Below are 14,896 nucleotides of genomic sequence, written 5' to 3'. Positions count from 1 at the left end.
ATGTCAAGTATGTCTTTAAACAAGATAGTTCTTTTTGCTCTACAACACACATCCACCCTAGATGCCCTCAGCCATTTCTAAAAGGTGAATGCCAGTAATGTCACTTGCGTAAAGACAATCTAAGATTACTTCTGTGTTACTGCTGTTTAAAGTCTAAATATTTCTCCATGAATTCCCAAGAGGTTGTTTTTAATTTATGCTACTCATGACTGAATAGCATAATGAAAAATACAAAGTTTCCCTATGATTTTATCACTTTTGTTTCATGGTGGTGGTTTGCAATAGATCTACCAAAACTGAAATGCAAATTGTCTCATGGTTTCACAAAAACGTTTTTAAACCATTTTCACTTTTTAAACTAGATTGAATGAAATAATCTAGTAAAGTTTTGCCATCTATAAAATAACTTTTTTTTCATCTTTTCCTGCTCAGCTAAGGTCCTGATCCTAAAACCACATAAAAATAAAGGTCCTCATGTGTTCAGAGATACAGGTGGTTTTAAGTAACATTGATCCTGCACATATTAGGATAAGGATTGGTGGCTGCTTGCAAGATACATCTCCTACCAATGAACAGACCCTCTACAATACACGCAATGACAATTCATGCATTCACGAGATATCAAGAGTAATTATCACTAATTTAAACTGAAAAATGCTTTATGAAACTAAGTTTCACCCATACCAGACTATAACTTCAGTTTAAAAAAAGCTCTTAAAACCTCAACCTTGTAACAATAACATACATACTAGGAAAACTGACAGAGCTAGATACAAGAGCTTTAAAAAATATTCTGCTTGTTACAAGCAAAGCAGCAAACATTCTTGGAAGAACAGACACTTACGGTGACAAAAGACACTGCAGAGGGATCTTGATATTGAACTAGCAATGTCTCTACTGGAAGCTGAATTTTTGGACGACTTTTGATGCGCTTATTCAGATGAACCAGCAACTCCATGACCTGACAGGAAGGAAAAAAAAACAAAAATGTTGAAAGAAGCACCGTTAATTTTACTGCTTTGTACTCCATCCATCACCCTCAGTCCACTAGGCAGGCCTATTATAAACAAATCAGGCCTGAGCTTACTGATTATTTAATCTCTAAGAAAACAGCAGCCATCATTTAATGGATTATCTTGAAACCACTCTGACATGTCTCAAGTCACTGTTAAGACAAACATGTAAGTCCCAAACCATGATACAACCAATAACTTCCATCAGGAGAAATATCAGAAAGGATTAGTGAAGATGACTAGTTCTTTCTACAATTGGTTACTATCCCTCGAAACTGAGCCTGGCTTGGAAATCTGCATTGCTGATCTATACTGGGCTGCAGAGTAAGTCAAATTCATGACACAAACAAAAAAATATTATGAAAAAACGCCCACCCATAATAAAGTTATCAAGTAAGTGTATGAGAACTATGTTTGGAGTGGAACATTACAGAACTTAGATGCTTCAACCAAGAGGGGAAGCCAACGGGAGTGCTGTGAATGTCAGCCAGGAGCAATGTGCAGCCCTGCCCTGGGCAGGCAGAGCCCCGGCAGCAATGCCAATGGGAACAGGTAACTGCTGTGGTAGGGGGATGGTCCCAGGCTCTGGTGAACAGCGACCTAAGCCGGGGCCATAGCGTGTTGAAACCAGAGGGGTGTAAAGTGATACTTTCTCATGATGAGGACTCTCAAGCTGTGAAGTCGGGGCCCAGAAAGTTTGTACAGTCTCTATCCTCAGAGATAGAGATGGGTTTTTCAAGACCCATCTCAATAAAACCTTCAGAACCCTGAACTGAACTTGTAATGGACTGTTTTAAACAGGAGATTAGTCTGGAGACCTTCTAAGGTCCACTCCAAGCTGAATTATCCCAGGATTCTACAATCCCATTAAGTTATTCTTACCATAGCATCAGCAAAGTGTCATTTGTAAACCCACTCAATGAGATACCATAACTGAATGGAGTAACTTGAAAAACTACAAAACTCTACTCTGGAACAAATATCCATTCTGAGAAATCACACTGAACATCTACATCTCACTTGCAAACCCTATCAGATTCTCATGCAAGGTGGTGCAAAAATATAAGTGACATTAGATGAAATCAGCTCAGTTCCAGTAAAACCAGACAGAGCCAGTCCTAGATTCATGTTGACTTCAAGCAATTAAAATCAAAAAGCCAGGATGTCCTGTGCTTTTGAGGGATCATTGCCTTGGTCATAGCATGCTGAAAAAACAGCTAAACTGCTGTCATTGAAGTCTGTAATAGAAACATACACATGCTGAACTTCATTGAGCTAAGACACCATCTTTGCATCCACTCCATGACTAAGTGTCAATCAAAATAATGTCCAGTTATAATACAGCAAAACTGCAGAGCTGACCACAAGCATGCGATTGAGACCAGAGATAAGCTGACAAACTAAGTAATGCTGACAGCTATGAAATTTTGCTGCTGTCAATTTATTGTAATAACAGTCAAAAATTCATACTATTTTAGAAAGGAAAAAACTTGTCTGCACAGATCTTTCTTTGAGAAAGAGTAGAAAATACAACTAGTGCTGACCTTGACGAACATGTTCAAATTACCAATGGTGGCTGGTAAGAAAAGACATGGTTGGATTTGGATATGTGTGAGGGTTTAGCTCATGCCCTGCTTCTCTAGTCACTAATATCAAACCAGTGCACTAAGGATCTCATCCAGCAGTAGTCTTCAGACCCGAATCAAGTGAATGTCAGCACTTTCAAGTATGACTTCTTATGTTTTTGCTGGCATCACCTGGGCTGCATTTAAAGAGACAGGGTGTTCAGTCAGGCACAAATGCTGCCAGTGCAAAAATAATTCTTGGAGCACATCTGAACCAGTAGAGTGAATTTACCCTGGATTAGTTCTTTGTGTGACACTGCTAGGGTAACTGATTTTGTAGAAGACATCTTAGAGTAGAATTTAACTCATTTGTCAAACCATGGCCTGAAAAAGGCAAATGCCTTCACTGATATGACAAGAGCAGAACTCAGGATAATTTCCATGGCTGCAAGGAATTTGACAAATACTAAGAAGCACATGGAAGTGCTATAATTGCTTATAATACTATCATCATCTGATGTAGATAAAAATCTATAGTTTAATCACATAAAAGGAAGAAGAAATGTATTTTATTTTGTCATTCACTCTAACACAAAAAAGCTACTATCAGTACTACTACTACAATATACCATAAGTATGCTGTGTGATTTTGAGAGGCTTCTTAAAATTTAATTTTCCAAAGAGTAGTCCTCTCTCTTTCCTGAATCTCACAACAGTCCAAAATAACTGACAACACATTCCAGATTATGGAAAAAATATCATACAAAAATACTCTAAGAAATTTCACCAGATGGTGAAATGCCTTTGTTCACAGCTTTAAGTGCACATGGTAAGCAGGTATGCAGAAGAACACTCCATCTCAGTTGGAGTATCCATCTTTTGGCCCAGTGGAATGCCTTGACATCTATGGATACACTTTCATGTAACCATTGTTAGGACCATGTTTTGTGCAGAACTTTGAGAAAAATCTGTATTATAGTTACTTGTAGCTTCTGAAATCTACTAAAATCCTTTGAAGGTATGACCATTTCCCTATTTCTACAAAACAAAGAGGGGATTATGAAAAGCTTCTTTTCCCTCTCTAACCCCCAACACTTCATCTGCACTCTGCTTCAAAAGGTTCTGGTCCACCTCTCTCACCAGACCTAAAACCTAATGCAGGTAACTGAATTCCCCAGGTACATCTTAAATTCCACCTCTGAAACTGCTTGGTCCTTGTTCCTGTGCCTGGTTAGAGGCAAAGACCAAACAGTTTTGGTCATTCAAGTACATATTAATGTACCTGAATGACTTCTGTGATAATGCTGCCTTCTGTAGCAGGGAACTGAATTTCTTCAGGTTGGTATCAAATTCCATCTTCAAAATTGTTTGATTCTTGCTCTTATTCCAGTTATCAGCCAAATGAAGGACATCAATGGGTAGGTCTTCATAGCATACCATGCATAGAAGCAAGCTTGCGTTACATGTGCCCTAAGTCAGGTTGGAAAGACAACAGACCTAACCTTGAAGCCAAGGTAACTATCCCTATGGCAGTAAGGCTCAGTCTCCAGCTAACTCAGAGCTAACTGGCCTCAAGTGGAAACAAATGCAGCCTCCACACATCTGCAAAAGCCTTGCTGCTACAAGCAATGACTGTTAAGTTCAAACAAGTATAATAAACATATAATATAAACATATTAGGGTCACAACAATTTTTTCTCAAAGAGTAATTTTCTCTATGGAGAACATCCAAGCACAGCAAATCATAACACATCAAGGGCATTTCCTTCTTCCTGATCAGGACAACATACCTTTATGATAAACTGAACCCTTACCTTTTTGCGAACTCCCTCCTGTGTGCTGGACAGCTTAAGGAGAACAGGGGGTAAGAATTTGGAAATTATGTTCTGTAACTGCTCATCTGTTTCTGCATGGCCAAGACGCAAAAACACACGTTCCAGCTGATCTGCAGTTAATTAAAAAAAAAAATAAAGAGAGAAACTGGTTGAAACTCAAAATTGCTGTAGCAAGAAAACAACTTTTTCTGAACATCCTCTAATGGGCTTTTAAGAAATGCTGCACAATGTTATTAGAGTACTTATAACTCAACAGCACTCAGCACAGATGCATCTTGTATTTTTAACACTAAGAAAATTACTGATGGCAGAAACAAGCCTGATGGCTTCCAGTACTAGCCTCCACAATTATGTGGAGACCACTTCTAACAAAGAGAGGAGCAAATAAGGCTTCTTTTGCAGGAACAGGCTGCACACCTGAAAGCACAATCAACAAGCAAGAGTAAAGCTCGAGACCACTGTGCCAGGGTCATCTTGACAGAGGCTAACCCGTCCAGCACACAACTTTCCATTGGGGCACTTAGGTCTCCCAGAAAATCTGTACAAAGTTATAAAAGTGTCTGCCGAACCAGTTACTTGTTTGTTACAATTGATTTCTTTTCCAAGATAGCACTAACATCCACAGGAGTAAGTTCATAAGTGTGAAATGTAGGACATGTTGCTGTACCTTAAAACACGAAGACCCTATTATCACTCTAAGAAGTTGCTCTAGCATTGTAACAAATTCATCTTCCTCTAGCCAGCAGATCTACTCCCCAAACCCAGGAAGGAACAAACAAACAAACAAACAAAAACATTTCAAGGAAACAGATGAGACCAAAATCTTCTGTGAACAGCTCAAGCACAAGGGCTGAAGACCATCTGTCTTTACAAAAACAAGGGAAAAGTCCTTATTTTAAGTGCCAATATGCAGCTGCCCCAACAGCTACACCAGAAGTGAAGCAAAGCAAAGCCTATCCAGCAACAGTGGCATTCCCAACACCTGGAGTGAGAAGAGTCTTTGTGTACAGGCTCAGGAGTATCTGTTTTTCATCCTACAGCAATGCAGACCAGACCCACAGGCAGCAAGGAGACTCAGGGCTTTTGATGGAAAGGTTTTAAGATATCCTACAAGGTGGAAATCATTCCCCCAAAGACTAATCTATAGTGACCTGTTGCAAATTGAGATTAGAGGGAGACCAAGGAGAAGCCTCCCTCAGCAGAGGAGGATCATTGATCTGGCTATAAAGGACTACAGTAGGAAAAAAAAATAGAGAAAAAAAGCACTGGTACAGGGCAGAGGTAAAGATTGAGGTGAATGGATACTTGGCTGGAACCAAAGTGAACAAAAGGGATGCTAAAATGCAAATACAGCTCTAGCCAGCAAACCTATGATGATGTAGCTTCAGAAGCCTTCACCGTCCTATTTTTAAAACCTGTGCTATCTCGGCACTAAGAGTTGTCACAGCATCATTCCTCCTCTGCTAGACGCAAATTAAACAAACATACCACTTCCAAGATTTCATTTTCTGCTGAGCAAATATGACAGAGAGCTGAAAAGACAGAGGACTATGAAATTTTACTGTCAACAAAACTACAAGTCAAAACTCTGCAGCACCTATAATGTAAACTGAGTTGCAACGCAATCTCTTGCTTCAGACAGATTTCACGGAACAGTCAGGATGTCAGGTCGTCAACAACTTCAGGACATTTATCTCACATTCTAATTTTTTTTTCAATCCTAACAATTTATTTCTCTCTTTTCCTTCCTCTTCATGTCATACTTCTCCACCCTCCCTCGTCTGCCAATGATTGCCCCATTCCAGGACATCCTCGGTGTCTCACAACCCCACCAGCACTAGGGGACTACTGAAGTCACACCAAGCAGCTGAAATAACAAACAATGAATAAAATTATGAAATCTTTCCCCTTGGACCTAGAACTCCAGAAGAACACTGTAGATCCACCATTCTCAAGTAAATCAACTGAGGAACCTACCCAACATGCTCCTTCACATAGCAACAGACCAGACACAAGTGTTAAGTAAAAGCCATTTGTGGTAGTCACTGGACTACACACATACCCCTTCTGAAGGCACAGAAACCACTCTGCAAGCACCTTCAGGAAATGCAGCAATGCACTGAATTGCAAGCATCTACCCCATTTCCAGCTTCCTCCATTATTCTGCTGTTAAAAGCAGCAGCAACCATAACACTAACACTACTACTAATAATCGAGATCAGGAGGACAAAAAGCTACCCCCTTGTTTATGTTGCCTGTGAGATATGATTATTACTTTTCTCAAATCTCTGCTGCATAGTCAGTTAAACCCTTATCCTGTCATTAGGTATCCTTCCCTTAACCATAAGAACAACTGGACTCTTCAACAAATTCAAGGATACTGGCCGCCTGGCTGTAGTTAGGAAACTGGTCAGGAGTTTGTCAGAGCACCCTCCCATGCTGCTGCTGCAGCCTGTATCCATAGCAGCAGGACAGGAAAACAAAGAGCTATAAACCCTCCCAAGTACTGCACATCAACCATTTTCTCCACAGTTTTTATTCTAACAATTAAGACCATCTTTCAAGCTGACAGCATTCATTACAGGAAAGCACAAACCCTGGAGATTTAAAGCACCACACACAACAGTCCAGGAAAGTCACTGGGGATAAAGTATCTCGGTCTCAGAAGCTGTGTCTTACCTCCATGTGTGCTGCAGACCTGATGGCTGGCATGGGGCAAGCGTCATTCCCTCTTCTGTCTCCTCACAGCCTCCACCCAGCCTACGCCAGTGCCAGCGAGCACACCACTATGCACCAGACATCAAACAAGATAAACGGTTTGCTCACAACTCATCTCATTCCCTCATCTCATGTACTTCACAAGTTTTTAAGCATAAAGCTAAACCCTTCTCCACATGGTTTTACAGCCCCTCCTGCCGAATGTGAAACTACACAATTGTAATGTTAGGAGAGAACCACCAGGTTATATGATAATAAAAATAAGTAAAGCAAGAGATCTAACTTACTTTACTACATACTCTGGGGGAAGGAGGAGGGGAGAGGGGTGGAAGGACAAAAACTGTTTGAAAAAAGCCTTAGAAACTGAAATAATTACTACACAATCTTACTACAACTTGACAGTAAGAGCACTAAAATTTAACTAGGAGCCTTTATGCATATCAGTCTTCACCTTTGCCAATCATCACTGAACTTAAAATGCAGTCCCTGCAATGACGCATTTTCTACAGTTTTTCCTTTTGAAAGTTGGCTAATACAGTTAAAGAAAATTTTTTAATTTTCTGGAAGAAGTGGAAGAAAAGTAATGGAGGGATGACACTTGGCAAGGATATCTTTATCTCTATCTAAAATGCCAATACTTTAGAGACCTGAGATTTTACAAAGGCTTCTCCTTCTTCAATCTCACAGTCCTAAATTTCAGATGAGGGTTGAACGTACTATTTCCTTGGTATTGGTTCCTACCTACAGCACCCTCTGTATTAGCCAATTATATAGGTTTATAAAATTACTTCCACTCAATCTGCTGCAGTTCAACTTTGAGGAACGTGGGGCTGGGGGAAGAACAAGCTATCAGAGGCAAAGGACCAACTTTTAATGCAGTCTAGAGAACCGAAAAAAAAAAAAACAAACAACAAACTACACTACAAAAAAACCCAAAGATTGCCATTATTTAATTTATACAGTGAGAAAGTCAAAAGTGAAAAGGAGAAAGAAGGAAAGGAAGGAGACTTCACTGGAAACACAACTGGAAATCCCCACGCCCAATCCTGCAGGACTCTACAAAAACTTCTCCAATAAGAAACTGCACATCAGAAGAAACATAAAGGTGTAGGAATCACCAAGATCACTGTGAGCATCGTAGATTCACTTCATGTTAAGAGCCCCTTGCTCTGGCAGGGACTGTTGGAAAAAATAATACAAATAAGATTAAATCAGCACACCACAGAATTCATAAGTTTCGGTATACTCTTGCAAGTTTCCCTTTAAAAACATGAAAGCTGGACACAATTCCTTGAGAAGAAAGATGACTGCTATGGCACCCAGAATCTGCCTACAAGTTATGTGCCAACCATAGTCCCAGCCAGACCTACTCACTCCATTACAAAGCACCTAAGAAATGATGTCTATTTTAATGATTAGTCTTAGAAACATCATATGTGTGCCACAGTTAAGACAGCTACCATTTTACTATGGACTGAAAAAAACAACTCAAACCCAAACAACACAAACAAGAATTAAGTGCATGAGTAGAAAAACTAAGTAGTTTTACTTTTAAAATACATACAATTAAGTCCATGCAGAATTTGCAACAGTTATTCATGTATTTTGGCACATTCACTTCTTTCCACGCTGCTATGCAGTACTTTTACACAATGTTCCAATTTTTGTGGCATTTTCTTGAAGAAAAAAAGGTGTTTATGAGAGGGCAAACAAATATGGAGAACTTAACAGGCATTACATATGAAGACGACATTCCCTTTCACTGTATGTAACAGAAACAAAGGGCCAGGAAAACAAGATGTATCTTTGTATCCCTGTTTCCAAGAGCACTGTCCAATTTTTGTGAACAGACATAGTGTATTTAGAATTTGAAATCCCCAAGTTACCATGGCAATGCAGCTACCTATCTGTGAGAAAATGCACATTTCACTTCTGGTTTTTTTCCAATCTCCATTTGAGACTACAAGGAGGAACACAGGTTTCAGTACTTAACCGCCTTGCAAATGCAAAAAGGAAATTAATAGCTTTCAAAACATAGGTAATGTATACAAGTTCTCCAAGAAAGCCATATTGACAACAAGACTCTAACTTGTGCCTTATGAACTTCCAAATCCTGCAACACTGCCCATAAAAGGATCAGAGTTATTTTAAGTTTTGTTACTTCAGAACTGATCTTGTAGTATCCCAAGGCAACAGCAAAACCCCACAGCCTGCTCACAGAAACAACATGCCCTTTCCTTCCATTTGGTAAATATAAATACCGGAGCTTGCCAAAGGCAACAACCACAGAGGGAAAGACACAGAAAGGATAAAAATGTGGATAAACAGTAAAATAGCTACCTCTATAAAGCCAAGAATTCAAAGAGTTTACTTTCATTACGTTAATTAAAAAAAAAAAAAGGAAGGAAGATGTCACTAACAACAGCTTTATTAAGGTAGCTATGCCAGTGTTTATCCATAATTTTATGGCACAAATCTTCTCTCAGTTCAGCCAAGCACAGCTCCATGTCGAATTAGCTCCCTCTGGCACTTACAGATATTATGCACAACACATCAGGTGTTCCACACAGACCCCTTGGCAATGTGTATTTGTGTAGCTGAGTATCAAGTAAAAGACACCCTTCCTTTATGAAAACTGACTCCAGGAACTGCTAGAGCTAGGACATGTCAAGCTAACTGTACTTCATAATTTGACTGTTAACCACTAAAGCATTCGAGGAACTAAAAAGAGAGTCCAAGTCCTCTGCCAAAGAGAGCAGAGACCGGGATAGCAAAAAACTGTGTATGCTGTCAGAATTTGTCTTCGCTTTCCTGAAAAGCATCTTTTTGACAGATTGGTGTGACTGCTACAAAATAAGTAATTTCTAGAATAGTTTCAGTAAATCAAACAAAAAACCCTGAAACCCTCCTCTATTACTTGAACTCTGTAGAACCATTACATCTCACTAGCATTCCCCCACACTTCTCCAGAAGGCCGTACATTAAATAGAGTCCTGGGCACAAAAGCATTTCAACTTCACGTCCTGGATTGCAGGGGTAGATTTAGGGGCAGAGCCCTGCTAAAGCAAAAGCTCAAACACACCCTTTGGTCTCTCCAGAGACAGGCAATTGTCTCAGGCACTATTCCACATGCAGAGGAAAGAATAAAGCTCTCATCTGCTGTGCTACTACTAAAATAGGAGTCAAATTCTTGTTCAAATGGTATTAGACTCTGGGAGAAACTACATTTAGTATGATTACAGCAGCAAACAGTGAGTCAGGAGTTGCTAGTGCTATTCCTGGCTCTACCAGTAACCCATTGTGTGCCTACCGCCAAAAAATGTACAGGAGCACTTAGACAAGCAGGCCACTCACAAGGTTGTTTTACAAGATCTGACCAGAAAAGACTGGGAAGACCTGTTGCAGGGAGGAATATATTATCTTTTTTTCCATCCCATTCTTCCATTTTATAGAAAAGCTTTAGTAAAAGCTTGAATAGCACACTACAATCCCAATATTTGCAATACGCCAGGCATAGGTTCTCCATTTGAGTGGCTGACTGTTGTCACTCAAGATTAACTTGCCTCTCTGGCATCTGAACTCTTATGGTTCAGGGCCAACATACTGATTTTGCATTACTTTTTAAACTGCCATATCCTATGCTGCATTCAAACAATTTGTCCTCTAAAACAGTAAGCACCCTTACACAGTGTTTACACAAACAGTAGAGTTTATGTGTTAGACTGGGGCTACAGATCAAAGCTTCCTATAGCCATGTGAGTATAAAGCAAGGAAAACTGGTTTACCAATCTAAAACTAATAGTAATTACTCTTGTTATTTTGGGACTACTATCATCCTAAAAAGGAAAGGATTTCTTTCCAAATATCCTGAAATTTAACTATTCGAACATATCAAAAGACAGCAAGCCCACAGAGAACCTTAGTTTCCCTCTCTTTCTCTACATAAAGTTACTCTTTTTTTCATTAGCTTTAATTATTTTTTAAGACAATAGTACTTTCTATTCAGTGACAGATGAGGCATCAGGAAAAAAAAACAAACCAAACCAACCAACTAACCAAACAAAAAATCCCAAAAGATATTCCTCCCCCCAAACAAATAAAAAGATTACTAACCAAACCAATAAAACCCTCTCAATTTTGAAGGATGCAGTGGTCAAGTAACCTGAATGACAACATGTAATTATTAATGTGAATCTCAATTTAGGGACATTTGTCCTTTGAGCACAGTTTAACGGAAAGGGCTGTGTAGCAACAGGCACATGGCTGAAGACTCATTTTTTGCAAGATCATATTTGGAGGCTGGGAAGCTAGATTACACACAGATGATTGCCAAGGACTTACATGCAAGAGATCCTACACTAACTGGTTTCACCAAGGGGAATCACTTTAGCATTGTAAAGCTGACAATAGAATCTCTTGGATGACAGCAGCAGTGAAAGCTTTCACTGCCATTATTACAATTTGCCCAGTTGTCAGTGGAATAAATAGCATGGCATCTGGGTCCTCCAGTTCAAGGATCAGTGCAGGATCAAGATCCTTCTTACTTCACCATGGGATCCGGCTACATAAAGGACGTCCATTATCATATGCCTTGTTCCACTTAGCCTAATTCCAGTAACATCTAACAAAGAGCAGAACTAAAAGCTTGTCTACACAGCAGCTCACAACAAAAAAAACCCTGAAGACACATCACACAGAAATGCCTTAGTACTGAAAGCCAATAGTACAAATATGCTCGAAGTATTTCTTCTGCCCTTCCTCCCTGGTAACTGCCAAGTACTATTTCAGGGCAACCAAAGGCCCTCTCATTTGGCTGAGTCATATGTTATCTTGCTATTAATTCTTCACGGCTAAGAACCAGCTCTATGTCAGGACAGGAAAGGTAAGGAAAGAAAAACCGCTTTTTTAAAAGTTGCACAGGCTTCTCCAAAGAGCAGCTGACCGTGTGCTGCCCCGGAGCCTCTGAGAGAGGGGCTTGGAGGTGACAAGAACACAGGGCCGAGCTCTCCCCGCGCCCGAACGCCGATGGCTGCGGCACCTCAGGTCATGTGGTGAGAGCCGCACGGAGGCGATGCGCTCCCGCATCCCCCGCCCGGCACCGCACCTCGGGCTGGGGCCCGCCCCTGGATGTGCCTGCCCGCGGCGTCTTCGCGCCGGTTCTGTGTTTCAAACACGGCGGTCCAACAACACGGGGCGAGAGCTCTGGCGGGCAGAGGCGCTGCCTCTTGTGCCCGCTCAGGGGCGGCGAGCTGGGGCAGCTCCCCGTGCCCGCGGGTCCCGCCGCCCCTGGGCTCCCTTCTCGCAAGGTCACGCAGCCGGCGGCGGAGGGTACAGCCGCGCCGCCCGCCGAGGGGCCAGGATGCGGGAAGCGCCGCTGCTCTCGGTTTCCGCTTCCCGAGATGGCCGCCCAAGGCCGGCCCGGCCCCGCTGCCGTCACCGCCCGGCCAGGCCGCGGGTCGGGCCCCGCCGCAGAGCGGATCCGCTACGGGGAGACCCCGGCCCGCCCGCCCGCCGCCTCTGCCAGTCCCGGCGCTCGGCCACTTACTGAGCTCGTCCTGGGCGGCCGCGGCCATGTTGCCGGCTGGGGAGGGAGGGGAGGCGGCCAGAGACGCTCCGCACCTCCCACCTCGCTCCGGCACCGACACCGGGCCGGCGGCCGCCTCCCGCCTCCCGCCTCCCTCCTCCTCCTCCTCCTTCTCCTCCTCCTGCCCCTCCTCCTCCCTGCGGCTGCCCTCGACAGCGGCAAAGCTCGCCCTTCAGTCACCGCCGGTTTATATTTAGAGAGAGACCTGCCGTCCCCGCCGCCCGCCCCCGCCGCGCACACGCCCCGGCCTCGCCGCCGCCGCCGCCCCGCCCGGCGGGCCCCGAGGAGGAGGTTTGCGGGGGCAGCACTGACCGGAGTCCGCGCTGACCTCCATGGCGGCTCCGGCGGGGCCCGGCGGCGCTCGGACGGCACCGGGAGCGGCGCGGGGCGCCCCCGCGCGGCCGTGAGTGCGCCGGCAGGCGGCGAGCCCCGCCCACTGTCCGACTGGCACCGCCCACAGACCCACTGAGAGACTGGCACGGTCCCGCCCAGCACCGACACCAGCGGCGCTGCCAAGCCGCTGTATTCCAAAGCCTGGAATACTGGAGGGATAAAGCTGCTCCGAAAAATTCCTCGCGTGCCGTTCTCGGCTTGCTCAGACCACGAGAGAGACAGGTGCGACCACCACACAGCATCTTTCCCTCAAGCGTTGCGATGCCACGTGTGGTCTCCGTAAGAACCATCTTGGCAACCAAGAGGCGCCCCTGGGGCACAGCTGGCAGCAGACAAGGTGTCCCCAGCCTCCTTACTGCTGCAACTGAGCAGGTTGCACGGGAGCAGCTGATGACCTCTCCCTACAGCTCCAGGGCCAGTCCCAGGGCAGAAGGGAGTCTAAGTGACAGTGTCAGAGCTTCATTTGTGTATTGGGTCTGGCTGAGATGGAGTTCGTTTCCCCACACCAGCCCTCACAGTTCTGTGCTTTCCGCTGGTAGCTAGAAAGGTGTTGACAACACACCAGTGTTTTGGCTACGGCTGAGCAGCACTGGCACAGAATCAGCACTGCCTTCTCCAACGTTCCACCCTCCATCAGTAGGCTGGGGCTGGGCAAGATTCTGGGAGTGGACACAACTAGGCCAGCTAACCCAAATTAACTAAAGTGATATTCCAGACCCTATGCTGTCAGCTCAGATACAAAAGCTAAGAAAAGGAGGAGGAAGGGAGAGCATTAATTATTTACAATGTTTGCCTTCCAGAGCAACCTCTATACTGAAGCCTCACTTCCCAGGAAGTGGCCAGACATCACTTGCTGATGGGAAGTAGAGAATAATTTATAATTTATTTTTTTCTCTTTGCCAGTGCGTGCACAAAGTTTTGCTTTTGCTTTAATAAACCACCTTTTCTCAACCACTTAGTTGTTTTCCATCTTATTTTTTCTCCCCTGTCCAGCTGAGAAGGGGGAGTGATAGAGCAGCTTGGTGGGCACCTGGTTTCCAGTCCAGGTCAACCTACCAAAATTCGCCTGAGGAGTTGACTGCCAACCCAGAGCACTGAGAGGCTGGGCTCTAGTGAGCTGCAAAGAGGTAGCTTTTTTTTTTTTTGAGGAAACAGATTTGAGACCCATCCATCTCTCAATGAAATAATAAGCATTTATTAATGCAGAAAGGAGACAGGCAGAGGATGCCAGGCACATGGGAGGCACACTCATTTCTAGTGTAAGAACAGCACATGCTGTCTGATGAGCTGAGCATTTTTGTGATGGATATTTACAATGTCAAGCATATTTCTGGCTTTCCTGGGAAAGGTCTAACACCGAGGTAATGTTCCTGCTGGTTACACTGGAGTAGACATGTAGTCCTCCTTTCCAGGAGAAGTCTTCGGGTAGAGGAGGTCACAGGCCTGCTGTTGCAGCCACCATCCCGGGGAGCTGTGCATGCGGAATCACACAGAATCACAGGGTCAGGTTGGAGCGGACCATTGGAGGACATCTGGTCCAACCTCCCTGCTCAAGCAGGATTATCCTAGAGCACATTGCACAGGATTGCATCCAGACAGTTCTTGAATCTCCTCCATGAGGGTGACTCCACAACCTCTCTGGGCAATCTGTTCCAGTGCGTGGTCACTTGCACAGTAAGGAAGTTCTTCCTTATGTTCAGGTGGAACTCTACTGTGCATTGCTTTCTGCCCATTGTCCTATTGCTTGGCACCACCAAGAAGAGCCTGGCTCCACTCTCCTGACACTCT

General features: G+C 43.6%; 1 protein-coding gene across 2 annotated transcripts in view; it reads right to left on the bottom strand.

Annotated features, from left to right (window-relative positions):
- The window catches only part of ECPAS (Ecm29 proteasome adaptor and scaffold), a 60,958-nt gene extending 47,856 nt beyond the window's left edge, over positions 1-13,102 (bottom strand). The window contains exons 1-3 of one of the 2 annotated variants that reach the window (XM_027709022.1): positions 13,028-13,102; positions 4,393-4,523; positions 845-961 (exon numbers count right to left, since the gene is read on the bottom strand). In XM_027709022.1, the coding sequence (XP_027564823.1) occupies positions 845-961; positions 4,393-4,523; positions 13,028-13,049 (270 nt within the window). In that variant the 5' untranslated portion in view covers positions 13,050-13,102. Of the gene's footprint in view, positions 1-844; positions 962-4,392; positions 4,524-12,676; positions 12,785-13,027 lie in introns of those variants that run through there. The other variant, XM_027709021.1, reaches the window with a different exon arrangement.
- Positions 13,103-14,896: the final 1,794 nt, after the last annotated feature.

This window comes from Neopelma chrysocephalum, unplaced genomic scaffold, assembly GCF_003984885.1.
Source record: "Neopelma chrysocephalum unplaced genomic scaffold, ASM398488v2 Primary Assembly neopelma1_96671, whole genome shotgun sequence".
NCBI classification, from domain to species: domain Eukaryota; kingdom Metazoa; phylum Chordata; class Aves; order Passeriformes; family Pipridae; genus Neopelma; species Neopelma chrysocephalum.
Note: the sequence above shows the minus strand (reverse complement) of the source record. Positions and strands in the feature narration are given on the sequence as shown.